This window comes from Sus scrofa, chromosome 8 (assembly GCF_054392235.1).
Source record: "Sus scrofa isolate SSC_HxYL_T2T_F1_AM1 chromosome 8, Sscrofa_HxYL_maternal_Yorkshire_Landrace_v2.0, whole genome shotgun sequence".
Lineage (NCBI taxonomy): Eukaryota > Metazoa > Chordata > Mammalia > Artiodactyla > Suidae > Sus > Sus scrofa.
This window is the reverse complement of record NC_139390.1, coordinates 107,817,071-107,837,362: the sequence shown is the minus strand read 5'-3', so window position 1 is coordinate 107,837,362 and position 20,292 is coordinate 107,817,071. Positions and strand designations below refer to the sequence as shown.

The window sequence follows — 20,292 nt, the reverse complement described above, 5'->3', positions numbered from 1 at the left end:
GGGCCAGGGATCAAACCCACTCCACAGTAGTGACAATGCCAGATCTTTAACCTGCTAGGCCATCAGGGAACACCCAGCCTTTTCCTTTAAACAAAAATGGAGTTCCTGTCGTGGCTCAGTGGTTAACGAATCCGACTAGGAACCATGAGGTTGCAGGTTCGAACCCTGGCCTTGCTCAGTGGGTTAAGGACCTGGTGTTGCCGTGAGCTGTGGTGTAGGTTGCAGACATGGCTTGGATCTCACATTGCTGTGGCTGTGGCATAGGCCAGCGGCTACAGCTCCGATTAGACCCCTAGCCTGGGAACCTCCATATGCCACAGGAGTGGCCCAAGAAATGGCAAAAGACCAAAAAATAAATAAATAAATAAATAAATAAAAATAAACAAAAATGGGGCACATGGAGGAGCTTTTGTACCCTGAGGGCCCTGCAGGGTCCTACTTGGTTTCAGTCCCCTCTTGTCTTTGATACTCCTCAATCCAGAGGGGAATAAGAGTGTGATAAGTAAGGGGGTAAAGTTTCAGATAGAGAGATGAATTATAAACTTGGCAGGGGACCTTAATTTTAGAGGGACTCAGTTTCACTCTGAGGTTCTATTATTTTCCCCATTTTATAGATGAGGAAATTGAGATTCAGATAGATGACTTTTAAGGTGATAAAACTAGTATGTGATGCAAGAAGTGTTTAAACACAAGCCTATCTATTAACCCAATGTAATGTGAAAGATAGAAATAATCTGTATGTTCAATAATAAGTAATTAGTTAAATAAGTTAATGATACATCCATGTAATTGAATATAATGCAGCCATCAAAAATGATGCTGAACATATACCACAGTGACTTATAAAAAAAACTTCAGCTAAAAAAAGCAGGTAACACATTATGTACATTGTGATTTCATTTAAAAATATGTAAAAATATAAACATACGCATACTTTCTTAGGAATTACAGAAGCAAAATGAAAATGCAGGGACTCTTGTGAAGGGTAGCAAAATATGCCCTCCACCCACCCCCAAATATGCCTCTTTGGCATAAGGATTATTATGCTTAAGGTAGTTATTTTAAGAACTTAGCAGAAACAGGAGAAGCTCTAAAATAGAGAAGCTACCCTTTTGTAAGGGGCATTTACATTTATAAGGGAAATCTCTGTTTGTGTCTCTCAGTACCAGGAATGTCAGGATGACTAAATAACAAGAGAGTCTTACTAATAGAGAAGGCACAGACTTCAATCTGTGTAACAAACTTTACCCTTGTTTACTATGCTTTTCCCAGTAACCTCCCCTAACTAGTATATTCCCGATATCTTTCTTTTGTCTTTAACTGAAGATGGTATTTAAGGTTGTGTCTTGGCCATCTGGAGAGTTACTCATTTTCTCTGGTTATCTTCCATGTATACATGAGGTACACATGTTAATAAACTTCTGTTTGTTTTTTTTTTCTCTTGTTAATCTGTTTTTTATTATAGGAGGTCTCAGCCAATGCCTCAAAAGGGTAGAGGGAAATTTCTTTTTCCTCCCCTACTCTTGTTCAACAATTACTAAGAATTTCAAGATGGTGACAGTAGAGCATAGAACCAAGTACAAGATCCTTGTGAGTGTAGGGCTCTGCATGACTGAACAGGTCACATGCCCAAGCAGCTGGCCAGTTATAAGTACTTTTTATTTTCTTCTTTTTGCTTGTGAAGGAGATCGGAACATACCACCCACTTTGGCATAAGGATTATTTTGAGCTGAAGGCAGTTGAGAAGAAGCTGACATAGGACCCACTCTCTGCCTCCCTCTTTCTGCCTAAAAGCAAGACATGAATTTCCGTTTGTAAATGTGTCCCTCTGTCCAGGAAGAGGAGAACTATGGCTCTTCTCTGTGTAACAAACCTTACTAATCAAGTCTTATCTCCCATATATTTCCTAGTCATCTTTCCACAATTTACTACCCATAGGAACTCCAACCTCCTTTTCCCTTTGCTGACTTCTCCCCTGTTCATTATCCTTTGTTAAAATCCATGCATAGGTCCACAGGTTTAGCTGCTTCTTTGGGTTTTTACTTCTTTTCTATGAAGCCCTTGTGCATGTGAAAATATTAACAGCTATAAAGAAACACATGGTTTTTCTCCTGTTAATCTGTCTCTTGTCAGTTTAATTGTAGGCTCCCAGATACAGAACCTGAGAAGGTATAAGAAAAAGTTTTTTCCTTCCCTACACTTATCAGTATTGTATTACTTGTATGTTTTTCTTTGGTAATATGGGGGGGAAATGATAAAACAATAGAAGGGCATTGAGTAGGGTGATGGGAGTTTTAGAATATATGCATATAAATATAGGTGTTCATATGCATACATATATAGAAAGATCTTTTTTTTTTTTTCTAATTGCCTACTTCCTTCCATCTGCCTTGCTTAAATAATTTAATCCTAAGGCTAGTAGATAGAATTGAGCAAGAGGAAGCATCCACACTGGAAAGTGGGTGCTAGTGGCCCAGCACAAGGTGGAACACAAGAGGAATGAGAAAGGCATTTGCATGGGGTGGGGATGGTAGCAGTGGTCTGGCATGTGAGCCCAAGCAAGATAAGGACAGCCTCCTACATGGGGGCAGATGCTGGCCATGGGATGTTGGAAGCAAAATGGGTGTGGAGGATGCCCACTCAGGGGGCAGTGATGATGAGAAGAGACTGATTATACTGGGATTTGATCCAACAAGCAAATATATTGAGGTAATGGGGGCCAGGCTTCTCACTATTAGAAAAAGGTTACAGATATGGAAAGGGAGAAAACTAAAATAAACCCTGTGGTTCATAAAACTAGATTTGGATATATCCATGATTTTGTGTTTTCAATAGTAAATGCGTGTGTGTGGATATCTGTATGTGTACACATGCACATATGGAGTTATATATTCCCTAGCTCATTCCATTGAGAAAACCTAAGAGCAATGTCATTGCAACAACATTACCTACTATTCGGATCTAACTAGGATTCTCTACAGAAAATAACAAAAGAAAAACAAACAAACAAAAAACCCCAGAGCTCCTTGAAGAAGTACTTAATTCCAGGGCAGGGGCTGAAAAAGTATAAGATAAGCCTGAAAGATTTTTGTGTGTGTGCTGGAAGGTAAAGAAATAGTCAAAGAATGATGGGAATATGTCATAAGAATATAAAAGCCAGCCTGAAAGACCTCCCACTAGCCAAATCTGGAAAAATTTGAGCATCAGTAAACAATAGTAGAAGCAGATATTGCCTACAGAATAAAACAAGCATCCACAAGTTCATACTAATATACATAAATGAATAAATGAATGAAAGAGGAGAAGAAAAAGCTTTACCTTATGTAGCATACATTTTATACCTCAGCGCTGTATATATAATGCAGAAGGAATGACAGGTTTAGGAAATCACTCCTCAGCATCATAGTAGAAAATTTTATAAGGCTTCTAGACACAGAATAGAACTTTCAAAGGCAACTAATAAAAGATAACTAGACTAGTAATAGACTTGTTATCTACAACGTTGGTTGACTCAGACAATTTGCATTTATATTTACAGACCACTGGCACTACCCCTCTACAAAGGAAAGTTCTCATCCTCATGTGAGAGCAAAGTAAAGAACTTTTGGCCTGTCGTCAGGGCTCTGAAAATTCTGTATACCTTTCGAGAAAATTCTGTAACCAAGTGAAAATCAAACCTCATGATAGGGAAGATGAAAAGTTCAAGAAACATTGGTGAACAATAAATGTCATAATATTTACAATTAAATCTAAGTGGATAATGACGGTTAACTGGAGATTATACTCTGTTAAGAATTTTGAAACAGGAGAGAAACTGTGAGGAAAACCTTGATAACTGTCTGGGATTGAAATCCTATAATCATCTCTTATAAGTTGAAGATTTGGGCAATAGGGAAGGTAAGGGCTGTTAAATGTTCTAAAGGTTTTATTTCAGTGGAAGGAGTGCAGAAGGATTAAACTAGTAACAGCACATAGAAAGGCAAAATTGTTACTTATTTTTTGATGTATCAATGGAAAGATTTAATTTTGACAGCTGGGAAGACAAATGTTAGTAAAATAGAAAGATTTATGTCTGATGGGGAATGAGCAAGTTGGAGGACATTATGTAATTTTCGCTTATCCATAGAAATAGTAATATAACTGTTAATATTAGGAAGGTTATGAGTAGCAGAATGGAGATGCATAATGAAAATTCCAGTTTATGAGTAGAAAAGGAAAAGATAAAAAGAAACCTTATCAATTTAGTAAGAGTAAGAAAAAGAGAAAAGCAGGTACAAAAAAATGTACAATTAAGTGCAAGAAAAAAATTAGATATGTAAATTTTCACTACAACTGTAAAATTATCCCATCAAAAAGGAAAAACTCTCACATGGAGTTTCAGAATTAAATTCAATTGTATTCTGTATGAGGCAATGCCTCAGTAAGATGACACATTCAAAATAGGAGAATTTGAGAAAGGTTTACTTAGGAAGTTGTGGGTGGGGAGTAAAGAACTACAAGGCATCGTGTTATACTGGGAGAATACCAGCAGAGCTCATGCCACTCCCAGGCCCAAAAGGGTGAAGGGAGGACAGGGTTAGCAGAACCCAAAAAGAAAGAATCATGTAGAGAATGACACCCAGAGAGGAGCAGTGACTCTCACTTGAAGGTCACTGTGGTGATATCATAGGAAGAATTAACTACAGTCTCCTCCTTCCCTTGCTTTAGCCAGAGAGCAAGAGGAGAAGTTGGTGTGGTCCATACAGGTCAGCCTCTTTGCAGGGGCTGGAAGAATGAATGGAGGATGCAGAGAAGCCCGCAAACAAGGTACCTGCCACACGTACTGTTTACAACAGCTGCGCCTAATTTAAAGCAACAAAACTTCAAAGAAAGGAAAGGTATGTAATTGGAACAGGAAGTATGGGACATGCCAGAACATGGACACTGTGTCTACTTCCAGCCTAGAAAGTCTTGAAGATAGAGGCCACCGAATGGTCTGTGCCGCAGGGCTTGAGGGCACAGTGGTGAAGCACAACTAGGAAGAAGATGAGGCAACCATCCTCCCATCCAGGTCCAACTTGATGTTATCCTATATTATGGGGGAATCTCAAATTTTTCCCATAGTAGATAGAATATGAGCCACTATATCATAGACAGTTATGGCACACTTTAAATGGCCCCTCTACAATATACATGGACAAACAATTCACACAAGCTCTTAATAAATTATGGAGTTCCCATCGTGGCACAGCAGAAATGAATCCGACTAGGAACCATGAAGTTGCTGGTTCGATGCCTGGCCTCGCTCAGTGGGTTAGGAATCTAGTGTTGCTGTGAGCTCTGGTGTAGGTTACAGACACAGCTCAGATCTGATGTTGCTCTGGCTGTGGCCGGCAGCTGTAGCTTTGATTAGACCCCTAGCCTGGGAACCTCCATATGCTATGGGTATGGCCCCCCCAAAAAAAAGAAAAAAAAAAAAAAAGCTCTTGGTAAATTAGGTACATGAAGTGCTTAACCACAGCAGTAACAGTGGTAAAAACCATCTAAATGGCCCAAATAGTGAATGGTGAAATGAATTACACGCATATCAACTAGATGAAATTCCTAAAATACAAATTCTCTAAATGGTGTAGCAAGATAGGAAATTAGAATATCAAGCAAGGAGAATAGCATAGAAAAATATTCCTAGTCTATGATCACAACAGTGTGAAAAAGGACTTACACCAATGAGCAAATACAAGAAGGGAGCACAAGTAAAACAAGAAGAATTGATGTCTTAAGCTAGTGGAATGTGGGTGAAGTCTTTTTTGTAGTCATTACTTTTGTTGTCATACAGTTGCTTAAGCAATAAATGAAATCGAAGGTTTAAAACAGAGAAACAAATGGGTGGAAGTAGAAGAGACAACAATTAGGCAACTGTTGAGGAATTTTGCTTTAGAGGGAAGCAGAAAATGGAGTGGTATCTGGAAAGGGCTGTGGGGTCAAGGGAGGGGAAGGGCTTTTTTGAAGATAGGAAAGAACTACATATTTTTATGCTGATGGGAATGATCTACTAGGAAGGAGCGAAATGAATGCTGGAGACGGCCCTTCAGCAAGGGAAAGGAAATGTGACCCCTGTCCCTGCTCGGGTCGGGCTGGGCAGAGGGCAGGTCAGGGGCCTCGTGAGCATGTGAGAGCGGATGCAGGTAGGCTGGCTGTTTGATGGTGGAAAGCTGAGGAAATTCTATCCTGATGGACTCCATTACCGTCAGTGAAATAAGCACAACAAGGAGTCAACCAAGAATGGGGATTGTTGGAAGGTGCAGATAAAAGGAGAAAGTGTGAAATGGTCTCAGAGACAGAAAGAGTTGAGGAACCAAGGCAATATGGTAGAAATTCCTGAGAAAACTGAGGGTCTACTTGAGGTTTGAGCGGTAACAGGTCTTGTTGACATATCCTATGTAAGACATCCTGTCTTGGTTATTTAGCATCAATACCCTGATCACACTGTCCTTTTTTTCCCGTGTCTTCTAAGAAAGAGTTCAGTTCCATAAATTGCCAGTAGCCTCCCTTTTCATTTTATGTGTGAACAGTGATGTTGAAAGTACACTTGCGAGAGCAACTGTTTTGAAATATCAGCTTACGTTTATACTTTGAATGTTTTATTGTTGTACCAGAACATCTTCTGGAAACATCAGGATGATCTGACTCCAGGCACTGACACCATCATCCATCAGAAGTCATGACCTGTGATTTGAGGGTATGAATTAGATCGTAGATTCTCAAGAGAATTGATGCCCTTTGGCAACTGTAAAATGAAGAACTCTGTATCATTTTGTTGAGGATGAGTGATGTAGTTTTTTGTTTTTGTTTTTTAATACGATGGCTTTAAGTGAAGACAGGGCCACACAAATTGCATGACTAACTCCTCTCAAAAGTTAGATATCTTTTGCAGCCTACTCACTGAAGTCATTTACAGTTCTTAATACCAGCAAAGTGGATATAATTGCACAGTGGGATTTATTCTAGATGAATCAGGATATGGGGGAGAAAAATGGACACATTAAGAAGAAAAATTAAATTGAGCACTTAAAATAATTGACCAAAGAAAATGGTCAATGTATGTTTTATCTTTTCTTCCTTTAAAAATACATGTTGTATGGAAATTGTGATGAGGGGAAAAAAAAAAAAAAAAAAAAAAAAGAAAAAACCCACACACAATTAAAAGGGACAGGTACCTGACTGGGTTTTCCCATCTCTTCCCCCAAATGTCCAGCTCACAGGAACTCCTATGGTCCACCTCTGTGCAGAGATGAAAATCTTTCCTTTCCAGAGTCAAAGTCAGCTCTCTGAATGTTTATAGCCTAAAATTAGTGTCTGTGAAGCTGGTAAGACTGTTGCTTTGAACATTGGTGTTTTAGGCAGTTTCCAGGTAACACTGAAATGACCGTTTCTTAGCACTTGCCAGACCTATGAACAATTGTTAAAATCTAAATTAAACCCATATTAAACTGACTTTTTTTTTTGACATCAAAGTGATGCCAAGATACCTGATATGATACCCAGAGTGAGTATGGAAAAGAGGGACTCTCACTATGCTTTTGGGAAAAGTGTAAATTGACACAACTTTTTCAAACAAACTTGATAAAATGTACTTCCAAGTCTTAAAGCAGTCATTTATTTAATCAAGAGTATTTATTGAGTGTCTTCTATATCATGGGCTGGCAATTATATTCTATCAGTGAGTGAATAGACATTACACAGATAATTACAAGTGCAATGACCCCCATGAAAGGAAAGTCAAAAGGACCTGAGAGAGAGGCATCAGTCCTGCGAAAGTAATTAGTCTACAGTAAGGTATAAACAGTGAGAACTACCTAAATGTCCCCAGGCACTGGATTAAATAAATGGTGGTATATCCATGCAGTGGAATAACATGATGGTGTTAAGAATAAAGTTATAGGGAGTTCCCGTCGTGGCGCAGTGGTTAACGAATCCGACTAGGAACCATGAGGTTGCGGGTTCGGTCCCTGCCCTTGCTCAGTGGGTTAATGATCCGGTGTTGCCATGAGCTGTGGTGTAGGTTGCATACGAGGCTCGTATCCCGCGTGGCTGTGGCTCTGGCATAGGCTGGTGGCTACAGCTCCGATTCGACCCCTAGCCTGGGAACCTCCATATGCCGCGGGAGCGGCCCAAGAAATAGCAACAACAACAACAAAAAGACAAAAAAGACAAAAAAAAAAAAAAAGAGTAAAGTTATAGAAAAATACTTAACAGCATGAAGAAATGTTCACAATGTACTGGGTAGTGGAAAATAACTGGGTAGTGGTAGTTATAAAAGTGTGTCCAGTTTGACCCCATTTGGTAAAAATTAAACAAAACAAAAACTATTTATTTATAAATCTCTATCTGTATCCATCATCTATGAAGGATATACCAGAAAATGCCTCCAGTGATAATTGCTGGTTGGGGATATTACAAGCAATACCTTCTTCTTTGTGCATATCTTCATGAACATTCTTGTAGTTGTAAGAAATAATAATAATAATTAAGGGAGTGGTTTCCTCAGGGTTCCCTGAGATGCTGCCTCCAAAGCTTAAGTCCTCATTTTGCCCCAAATAAAACTTAACTCTCAAAAATAAATAAATAAATAAATAAATAAAAAGCATATAACTAGGCATAGAATAACTGACTTTTGAGAGAGAAGACCTAAAGAGTATATTAATCAACCACTTCTAATTTATTTAAAATCTGTTCTTGTCTTAAATTAGATCAACAGAATACAATGTTCCTGAAAAATATTTTTAAAATCCCCCGCAGAAGTGCTTTCACAAAGTTATAACTGAACGTTGAACTCAGCTTTATTAAGGCAATCTGAAGAATATTTTCTTAATCTTTGGCAAAGTTACAGTTCAGGATGTTGGCTTTTATGTTACTTACTGCTCCTTTTATAAAGAGCCACTTAACGGGTTTCTAAGAGAATTGACGCCAGGAAAGGGCATCAATTACTTTTCATTGAGCTCGTATCAAACAGTACACATTTTGGAACACACCTTATTTTCCTTACTGCCTTGTCTGCCAGGTTTAGAGCTAAATTTAGTGATCAGTTAATGTAAAGATCTAGCTCTTGGTACAATGAGTTCTATCCTTTTAAGTGAAATGAACTACTCATTTTTATAATTTTTAATTCTTCTGTCTTTAAATAGGCAAGTCACCTCAAATTGTGTTTCTAAATAGACATACAAGGAGAGCCATGTCCAGATGCTATATAATAAATAAATATGAGAAACTGGAAATAACTACTCTTCTGCTGTTTTATACATACGTAATGTTAAAGTTTTAAAATAGTTGCCCTTTTAATAATCAGTGTTTTCCTAACGTGTTTAGCCTTTTACATGGATAGTGAATACATTTATTTTATCTCAGCCTTCTTAAACTGCAGTGGTTTTAAATATAATCTTTACTAAAACTTCAGAATTCTATTCGTAAACTTCTGGTCAAAACATTAGCTTTTCAGACAACATATTGTTATGGAGAGTTTAAACTGATGAAATGCATTTTCCTATCATAGAAGGAATTATTGAGAGAACATCTGAAATTTTCAACTACTCAGTTGCAGTTCCAGCTTTTTAAAAAAAATCAATACTCATTCTTTCTGTATTACTTTTCTGAGAAGACCTTAACCTTAAGAACACTAATTTGAGATGAAGTTTTGTATTTGCCTAATGACTAGGGGCTGAAGTGTTTAAATGACCTTTTTTATCCTCAGGGGGTGATTGCTTTGGGGCAGGTTTGAGGTCATTGGCTGAAGAGTTACGAAAAATGTCATAATTTTGGCTGAAGGTGTAGTAAACTTGGACTACAGACAAAGCTGAGGCTTCCTCTGTGATGAAAGAAAAAAATATTCAGTCTTCTCTGAACACAAATAAACACTGGCCATAATCCGCCAGTTTTGATGGGTTGGAGTTTAAAATATTTCTAAATTTAGTACACATTATCATATATGGTCAAGTTGAAGGGAATATTTCTGGGAAAATAGGAATATTTCCAAGGAAAGATAAAGATCATAGAATTGTAGGGATGGAGGCAGCCTGTGGAGGTCCATTTTCGGATGAAATGCATTTTCCTATCATAGAAGGAATTATCTAGAAAGGCTAACAAAGTGTCCATAGTAAGTAGACACTCTCTTTGGAGAGCTGAAGAAAGAGTGTTTCTGTAACTTTCTGCTGTAATGAGCTTTTATTCAGTCTTTGCATAAAAGAACCTAATGAAAATTGGGAATTTACATGATTACCGCAATACATGATTATGGTAATAAGCATTGCCCTATCTTAAAAACTGTCTTGTCAATGTCCCCTTAAGATATGAATGTTCCATATGTGATCTGTTCAAAGTTCAGAGAAATTTTACACTCTTAGCATCTGCTCACTAAACATCTGTTAATGAAGTCTAGTCATGGTAGCTTCCTGGGCAATTACTTACCCTATTGGTTTCTACTAACCATGTGATCTCTCATTTTTATTTTTCAGGATGCCAGCAAAAATCACCTCCTTTATTTTCTAGAGGTATAGATTTACATGGGAATTTTAGGCCTGGGATTAGGCCATTGAATTTTTAACTTTCATGTGATCTTTTTTACATAACTTTTTTCTAAGCCAGATTTTGCAATGCTATACTTGCTCAATTTATTCTTTTTTTTTTTAACTTAGAACTTTATTTGGATCTAATAATTTTATCCTGATCCAACTTGTAGAAAGTCTTTTAAATTTTAAATTCATCATCTGTGCTACTAATTAGCATTCTCAGCTTTATGATGCTAGAATTTTGGCAAGAATGGCACCTCTGTGAAGGTATGAGCACTGCTGGTCAGAATATAACTCAGTACAGTTACTTGGGAAGTGAATTTGGCAACATCTTTTAAAATTGAAAATGCAGAAGCCCAACAAACAAATCCATCACTAGGTAACAACTTGGAGCACACAGAGGCAAATACAAAGATAGTCACCGCAGCACTGTTTGTAATGGCCAAGACCTGTGTACAAACTAAATGTATGCCAGTCAGGGAATGGTTAAGTAGTATGGCTATATTACCAGTGAATACTCTGTAGCCATTAAAATGAACAAGGTAGATCCGTGCTTAATTAACATGGAAAGAATTCTAAGACATACCATGAGTGAAAACACATTACTGGAAGCTAAGGACAACATAATACCATTTATGTAAAGACACATATGAACACTCATACAAAACAATACTATATCTTTTCTATGGGCACACATGTGTATGTAAATACACAAAGAAAAATCTGAAATGATACACACCAAACCAAGAAAAATGATTTCATCTGTGGAGAAAAGGGAAGTGACTGAGCTTCCGAGTGGAGTCCAAAGGATACTCTCATCCTTGTCTGTAATGCTTTCATTTTAAACAAAAATACTCTATATGATTACACAAAGTTAATTTTTTAACTAATTAAAAACCAGTAACAAAAAATGAAAAGAAACAATTCAAGTTGACAGTAAAAATGATTAAAAGGAAAGCATCCTTAAGCTCATAATAAAAAATATTCCTCCAGTTAACAGAAATGCTAAGTTAAGAAATAAGAAACTAGGTGTTCTCGTCTTGGCTCAGTGGTTAACGAATCCGACTAGGAACCATGAGGTTAAGGGTTCGATCCCTGGCCTTGCTCAGTGGGCTAAGGATCCGGCGTTGCGGTGAGCTATGGTGTAGGTCACAGACGCGGCTCAGATCCCGTGTTGCTGTGGCTCTGGTGTAGGCCAGCGGCTACAGCTCCGATGAGACCCCTAGCCTGGGAACCTCCATATGCCAAGGGAGCAGCCTAAGAAATGGCAAAGAAAAACAAAAAAAGAAAAGAAAAGAAAGAAAGAAACTAATTATAAGACTTTAGCTGCATGAGAAAGTCCAGGAACATCTCATTGGAAGATTTTCAGTGTGCCTTGTAGATGTCTGGGGAAATGTTCACCACATCAGTCCACGCTCTCTCCTGTGTGATGCGGCTCCTTTCTGGGCCCTCATCCCTTCATATTCAGTGTGACCATTGGTTTTAATTTTATGATGGAATCAAAAATGAAAATACCTGAGAGTCCAATGTTGAGAAGCAAGGCAATAAGTGGATGAAGGGATACTTACAGAGATCTTCTCTCAAACTATACCTGCAGCCACTTTCCAGCAGGGTCATAAAATGGATTGCAGAAGTCATCAGAGAGCTGGTCCCGGGGTCCCCACAGGCCATAGCCAGAGATGACACGTGGTGTCTTTACCTATGGACCCTCAGCATTTACTTTCTATTTTTTATTGAAAAATCATGCCTCAAATTATCATATTTTTCTCACTATATGCTTTTTAAAATAAGTTAAGTAGGAAAACATAGTACATGCATATTGTTAAAAAAAAAAAGCAAGTAGTGCAAAAACTATACAATGAAATGTCTTCCTTAACTGCAGATTCCTGTCCCCAGAGGCAGACATTTCTGAATTATCCTATGTCTAAAAAGGCACAAAGGCAGGTGTGTATGCATATTTTCCTTTCATGAAAATGGACCATGCTATACACCCTGCCGTATGCCTTACATTTTTCACTTGTTTCCACTTTTTCAGTATATCTAGATCATTCCATAGCCATACCCAGAGATCGACTTCATTGTTAAAAAACTGCAATAGCTCATTATAAAATTGCATATGATAATGTTAGGCTCTCAAAAAAGTTTAAATGAATGACTCTACATAATTTCTTCTGCAAGCCTTGACTAATAACTATTTTATTGTTTATTTCTAGTCTTTTGCAAGCACAAGCAAAGCTGAAGTATACCTGTCCATGCATCTTTGTGCACATGTGACTATGACTACAGGATAAATTCCTAGAAAAGAAATTGCTGAATTAAAAGACACATTTATCTCAAATATTGAATGTTATTAGTGATTGATCTCCCACCAGCAGTGAAAGAGAGTACGTTTCCTCCTACTTTAATTGTATGTTATACTTTTTGACTAAGCTCATCTGAGAAATAGAACAATGTATCTGCTTCTAGGTTTGATTTGTATTTCTTTTACTCATATGTTTTATATTTTATATATTTTAAAAGTTTTCTTTATGTAAATACTATGTATTTATCTATATATTTTATTTATATTTCTTTTTCTATGAACTACTTGTTCATGTTTCTTTGCCTGAGATTCTTTTCTTACTGATATTTAAGCTCTCTTTATTTTTTTTTAGATTAACTTTCATGTCATAGACACTGTGCAATTTCCCAGTTTGTCATTTATCTTTTGACTTGGTTTAGAGCAGGGAGAGGCAACACTGGTGGTGGGTACTTGCCTTAAATTTATATAATCAAAGGGTTCATTCATACAGCTTTCCCCAAACCAAAAAGCAGTCTGTCCCAAAGGTAAATTCAGCTTCCTGCTTCTTGCACAGTTGCTTTAGAAAGACAGGGGTTTTGTTTGCCCTGTATTTTGCACCTAAAAAAAAGTGCCTTGAACTGAGGATCACGATGCCACCTTTCATCTAATGTCAACTAAGAACAGATGGACAAGGAGATTTGTATCTTTCTAATCTGAGCAGACTGCACAGAAGATAAAGAATAACCAGGCCTTTCTGTAAGGGGCTATCTTTGAAATGTATTCATTATTAACAATAATTTATTTGAATGAAATTAATATAAGGAAAGTCGAGCTCCTCTGACTCAACAGTTTTTCCCATCCAACTCTTACTACAGTGTTGAGCTAATTAAAAAAATACAGAATATATGAATAAACCTAATTACTTCCAGCATCCCTTTCTTTAAAAGGTAAAAGAACTGCTTCTGGTGGTTGTCCAGTGACCCTCAGGGAAGCCTCAAAGATAATTTAAGGGTAAAAGACCTCATGAAGTTTTTATATTTTTCTGAATTTAGGAGTTGATCTTAGGATGGCAAAATCAGAGAGTCTATAAGAGGAGACTGATCACTTGATTAATGCAGATGCCTGAAGACAGTGCATGATTGTAGCTTGACTATCAATTTAGAGTGACAGTACAATATTTTAAAATAAAATGCCCAAATGTGACATAATTAAACCTTGGCTATTTTATAAATTCTGTGTTTGTTGTTTATGTGTTTTTAAAAGTCAAGGAAACACAGTCAACATAAAGTATAGATGTTATTTTGGGTGAAACCAAGATCTGCATAGATGCATAGAAGGTGTATGGAAGGCTTAGGAGGTAAATGGTAATTTTTTACTACCTCTCACGGAGATAAACTAGAGGCACTGCTCTATTATATTAAAGCTCATGGGCATAATGATGACTTGAGAACTAATTAGATGATTTTTGATGTACTAGTCTTTTTGTATCTTTTAGGGTCGCCCTTGTGGCATATGGAGGTTCCCAGGGTAGGGGTCAAATCGGAGCTGTAGCCACCTGCTTATGACAGAGCCACAGAAATGCATGATCCAAGCTGTATCTGTGAACTACACCATAGCTCACGGCATTATTGGATCCTTAACCCACTGAGTGAGGCCAGGGATCAAACCTGCTGTCCTCATGTATGCTGAGCCACAACAGGAACTCCAGACGTACTAGTCTTTAGAAGAAAGTGATTTGTTTATGGGCTTAGTGTGATTTCATTAAAAATGTTAACATTTAGGGTTCCACAGTCATTGGCCTTGCCCATATATAATGTAGACGAGTTTGGTTTTCAAAAGCAACTTTCTAAAATGAAATTAGTGCATGTATTCATTTTAAAAAATTACCTTTCCTCCTTTGTCAAAGATTAATTGACCATAGGTGCCAGGGTTTATTTCTGGGTTCTCTATTCTGTTCCATGTGTCTGTCTGTCTGTTTTGGTACCAGTATCACACTGTTTCGATGATTGTGGCTTTGTAATATTGCTTGAAGTCTGGAAGAGTTATGCCTCCTGCTTGGTTTTTGTTTCTCAGGATTGCTTTGGCAATTTTGGGTCTTCTGTGGTTCCATATAAATGTTTGGATTGTTTGTTCTAGTTCTGTGAAAAATATCATGGGTAATTTGATAGGGATTGCATTGAATCTATAGATTACTTTGGGTAGTATGGCCATTTTTACAATATTGATTTTTCCAATCCAGGAACATGGAATATCTTTCCATTTCTTTACATCTTCTTTATTTCCTTGATTAATGCTTTATAGTTATTGGCATATAAGTCCTTTACCTCCTTGGTCAGGTGTATTCCCAGGTATTTGATTTTTTTGGGTGCGATTTTAAAAGGTATTAGTATTTTTGTATTCCTTTTCTAATATTTCATTGTTAGTATACAGAAATGTGACTGATTTCTGAATGTTAATCTTATATCCTGCTACTTTGCTGAATTTGTTAATCAGTACTAGTAGTTTTTGGGTTGAGTCCTTAGGGTTTTCTATGTATAGTATCATGTCCTCTGCATAGAGTGACAGTTTTTTCTCTCCTCTTCCTATTTGGATGCCTTTCTTTCTTTCGTTTGTCTAATTATACTCTCAAGGCAACAGATATAAGAGCAAAAATAAACCAGTAAGACCTAATCAAACTGACAAGCTTTTGAACAGCAAAGGAAACCAAAAAGAAAACAAAAAGACAACTTTCAGAATGGGAGGAAATAGTTTCAAATGATGCAATGGACAACAGACATTAATCTCTAGAATATGCAAGCAACTTATACAATTCAACAGCAAAAAAGCCAACCACCCAATGGAAAAATGGGCAAAAGACCTGAATAAACTGTTCTCCAAGGAAGATGTACAGATGGCCAACAAGCACATGAAAAAATGCTCAACATCCCTGATTATTAGAGAAATGCAAATCAAAACTACCATGAGATACCATCTCACACCAGTCAGAATGGCCATCATTAATAAGTGCACAAATAACAAATGCTAGAGGGGGTGTGGAGAAAAGGGCACCCTCCTGTACTGTTGGTGGGAATGTAAACTGGTACAGCCACTGTGGAGAACAGTATGGAGGTACCTTAGAAATCTACACATAGAACTACCATATGACCCAGGAGTCCCACTCTTGGGCTTATATCCGGACAAAACTCTACTTAAAAAAGACACATGCACCCACATGTTCATTGCAGCACTATTCACAATAGCCAAGACATGGAAACAACCCAAATGTCCATTGACAGATGATTGGATTAGGAAGAAGTGGTACATATACATGATGGAATACTACTCAGCCATAAAAAAGAACGGCATAATGCCATTTGCAGCAACATGGATGGAACTAGAGACTCTCATACTGAGTGAAATGTCAGAAAGAGAAAGACAAATATCATATGATATCACTTATAACTGGAATCTAATATAGGGCACAAATGAAACTTTCCACAGAAAAGAAAATCATGGACTTGGAGAATAGATTTGTAGCTGCCCAGGGGGAGAGGGAGGGAGTGGGAGGGATCGGGAGCGTGGGGTTATCGGATGCAAACTATTGCTCTTGGAATGGATTTAAAATGAGATCCTGCTGTGTAGCATTGAGAACTATGTCTAGACACTTACATTGCAACACAACAATGTGAGGAAAATTATGTATACATGTATGTGTAACCTGGTCCCCATGCTTTACAGTGGGGAAAAAACATTACCTTTGTTCACACTGCTTAGTGACACTAAGTCCAAAGAGACAGCCATGTTTAGGGCAAAAAGATCTCTCCTTCCAGGGACTTTGTATTATATTTGAGTGAGGGGACTTATAATAAATAAGGAAACAAGTAAATAGAGAAGATAGTATTTTGGATACTAAGTTTTATATAATAGTAGCCAGAGGTTATTTTTATAAAAAAATTTTGATCATCCAAAGTGATCAGTATTAACATTTTAATATATCTCATTTTAATATCTGTTTGGGAGTGTATTTAACAAACAGGATATTACTCTACAGTTTTCTAAACTGCTTCTTTAAATTAACAATATATTGCAAGTATTTTTCCATGTTACGTATTCTCCCACAAAACTATCTATGGAACACATTAGTTTGTATAAATATAACATGCTTTATTCAAATTAATTTGCTCACCTTTATTTAGATTATCCTTCATTCTTTCCTCAGTGTAACCCATGTTGTAATGAACACCAAGGTCACTAAATATATTTGTCTGCAATTTTTTTTCTTTAGAGTAAATTTCTTGCTCCAAAACTATTGGCTGAAATGACATTTAATTTCAAAAATTTAAGGACTTGATGCACATGTTTTTAAACTGCCCTTTCAAAATGTTGCAGTAATTTATCCTCTTTCTGGCAGTTCCTGTAATCTCCAGTTCTCCTTGTCCTTGATACTGGCCAGTATCATTTCTTTTTTTCTCTCAACTTTATAGGAGAAAACTTTCATTTTTAGTTCAGCATGCATTTCTTTATTTTTTCTAAGATATAATTCACATACCATAAAATTCACCATTTTCAAGTGTACAATTTAGTGGTTCTTTACCATATTCACAAATCTAATTCCAGAGCTTTTTCATCACTCCCCAAAAAACCCTACACCCACTAGCAGTCACCCCTCCAGTCCTCTCTTCTTCCAGCCCTTGGCAACCACTCATCTGCTTTGTGTTTCTATGGATTTGTCTCTTCTGGACATTTTGTATAAATGGAATCATGCTTTTCTATCTGGCTTCCGTGACTATGCATACTTTTTCAGGGTTCATCTATGTTTCAGCATGTGTCAGTACTTCATTTCTTTTTATTGCCAAATAATATTTCATTGTATGGATATACCACATTTTGTTTACCATTCATCAGTTGATAGACATTTGGGTTGTTTCTACTTTTCGGCTATTATGAATAATGCTGCTATGAGAATATTCATTGACATGTTTTGTGTAAACATAATTTTCATTTCTTTCATATATATATGTATGAATGGAATTGCTAAGTCATGTGACTATGTTTAATTTTTTTTTGAAATGCCAGATTATTCTCTATATTGGCTATACTATTTATGTTCCCACCAGCAATGTATGAAGGTTACAGTTATTCCACACCCTTGACAAACCTCATTATTCTTTTTTTTTAATCTTTTTTTTTTTTTTTTTTTTAGGGCCATACCTAGGGCATATGGAGGTTCCCAAGCTAGAGGTTGAATCAGAGCTGTAGCTGCCGGCCTATGCCAGGGCCACAGCAACAAGGGATCCAAGCCGTGTCTGTGACCTACACCACAGCTCACCAGCAACGCCAGATCCTTAACCTGCTAAGAGTGAGGCTAGGGATGGAATTCACATCCTAATGGGTGCTAGTCAGGTTCATTAACCACTGAGCCACAATGGCAACTCCTGTCTCCTGTCTTTTTTTTTTTAATTATAGGAATCTTAGTGGGTGTGCAGTGATAGCTCATTGTGGTTTTGATTTACACTTTCCTAATGACTAGTTATATTGAACATCTTTTCATGTACTTATTAGCTGTTTTATAGCTTCTTTGGAGAAATATCTATAATACTTTGCCCACTTTTAAACTGGGTTGTCTATTACTGTTGAGTTGTGACAGTTCTTTATATATTTTAGAGACTAGACTCATCCTATATATGATTTACAGATATTTTCTTCTTTTCTCTGGGTACCTTTCATTTTCTTGATACTGTGATTTGATGCACAAAAGTTTTTAATCTGGACGAAGTACAGTTTACCTATTTTTTCTTCTTGCCTTTAGTGCCCTTATCTAAGAAACCATTGCCTAATCCAAGGTCACAAAGATTTATTTACATTTAACGTTTTCTTCTAAGAGGGTTTATTGTTTTAGTTCATACACTTAAGTTTATGATCTATGTTGAATTAATTTTTTGATAAGGTCCAAATTCATTCTTTTTCATGTGAATATTTAGTTGTGCCAACTAAATTTGTTGGAAAGACTATTCTTTCTTCATTGAATAGTCTTAGCACCCTTGTTGAAAATCAATTGATCCTAAATGTCGGTTTATTTTTTAACTCTCAATTCTGTTCCATTGATTTATATGCTTATCCTTAATTCTGTACCACACTGTCCTATACACTATAGCTTTGTAGAAAGTTTTGAAATTAAGTCTTCGAGTTCTCTTCTTCTTATTCAAGATTGGGGTTCTTTGCCTGTCCATATGAATTTTAGAATTAGCTTGTCATTTTCTTCAAAAAAAGGAAGTTGGAATTTTGACAGAGAATGCATTGAATCTGTAGATCAACTTTAGTATTAATTACCATCATAACAAAATTGTCTTCAAATCCATGAATATAGATATTTCTCCATTTATTTATATCTCCTTTAATTCTTCCAAATAATGTTTTGTAGTTTTCAGTATACAAGTCTTGAACTTCTTTGGTTAAATTTATTCCTAAGTATTTTATTTATTTTGATGCTATTGTAAGTGGAATTGTTTGCTTTCTTTCTCTCTTTGAATTTTTCTTTTTTAAATTGGCTGCGCTGGCTAGGAACTGAACCCATGCCACAGCAGCTCCCCAAGCTATAGTGACAATGCCAAATCCTTAACCTCTGCATATAAGAGGACTCCCAGAATTGTTTTTTTAATTTCATTTTTGGATTGTACTTTGCTAGTGTAAAGAAATGCAACTGATTTTAATATACTGATCTTGTATCCTGCAATCTTGCTGAAATCATTTATTAGCTCTTATAGTTGTATGCATGTGTACATATGTTCTTTAGGATTTTCTATATTTAAGATTGTGTCAGAGTCCCCATCGTGGCTCAGTGGTTAATGAATCCAGCTAGGAAGCATGAGGTTGCAAGTTGGATCCCTAGCCTCGCTCAGTGGGTTAAGGATCCAGTGTTGCCACGAGCTGAGGCATAGGTCGCAGACGCAGCTCGGATCCCGAGTTGCTATGGCTCTGGCGTAGGCTGGTGGCTATAGCTCCGATTAGACCCCTAGCCTGGGAACCTTCATATGCCTTGGGTGCTGCCCTAGAAAAAGACAAAAAAAAAAAAAAAAAAAAAAAGATTGTGTGTCATCTGCAAATACAGATAGATTTACTTCTACATCTACAATGTGCATACCTTCATTTCACTTCTGGCCTAATTATTCCATTGTAAGACTCCACCCTTACGATCTCATTTAAATTTAATTGCCTCCTGTAAAGGTCCTGTCTCCAAATACAGTCACATTGGAGGTTAGAGCCTCAACAAATGAATCTGAGGGTCACACACTTCATTCCATGACAGTTACCTACAACTTACATGAGTTGTAAAGTTGCTCAAAGATACTGGGACCCCATAGAATCAGCTAATTTAGTTCTACTAAGATAACTCCTATTCCATTGAAGATATTTAGTAATCAATTTTTTCTTTTCGATTTAAGAGTCTTTCACATTTTCCCCTACATTAAAAAAAAGTATTTGCTATTCTTA

The 20,292-nt window shown here is 36.9% G+C and overlaps 2 protein-coding genes across 5 annotated transcripts in view; both read left to right on the top strand.

Moving 5' to 3' along the window:
• Positions 1-13,013, top strand: part of BBS12 (Bardet-Biedl syndrome 12) — a 76,978-nt gene extending 63,965 nt beyond the window's left edge. The window contains exons 4-6 of one of the 4 annotated variants that reach the window (XR_014813085.1): positions 4,708-4,877; positions 6,636-6,718; positions 12,755-13,013. Coding sequence is in view for 2 of the 4 variants with exons in the window: in XM_084972977.1 (XP_084829103.1) it covers positions 4,708-4,877; positions 6,636-6,661 (196 nt within the window). In the remaining 2 variants the exon portion in view is untranslated. Of the gene's footprint in view, positions 1-4,707; positions 4,878-6,635; positions 11,463-12,754 lie in introns of those variants that run through there. The other 3 variants (XR_014813086.1, XM_084972977.1, XM_084972978.1) reach the window with 3 other exon arrangements.
• The window catches only part of FGF2 (fibroblast growth factor 2), a 74,591-nt gene continuing 67,098 nt past the window's right edge, over positions 12,800-20,292 (top strand). Inside the window, exon 1 of the mRNA XM_084970992.1 lies at positions 12,800-12,925. Coding sequence (XP_084827118.1) covers positions 12,886-12,925 — 40 coding nt within the window. The 5' untranslated portion in view covers positions 12,800-12,885. The remainder of the gene's footprint in view (positions 12,926-20,292) is intronic.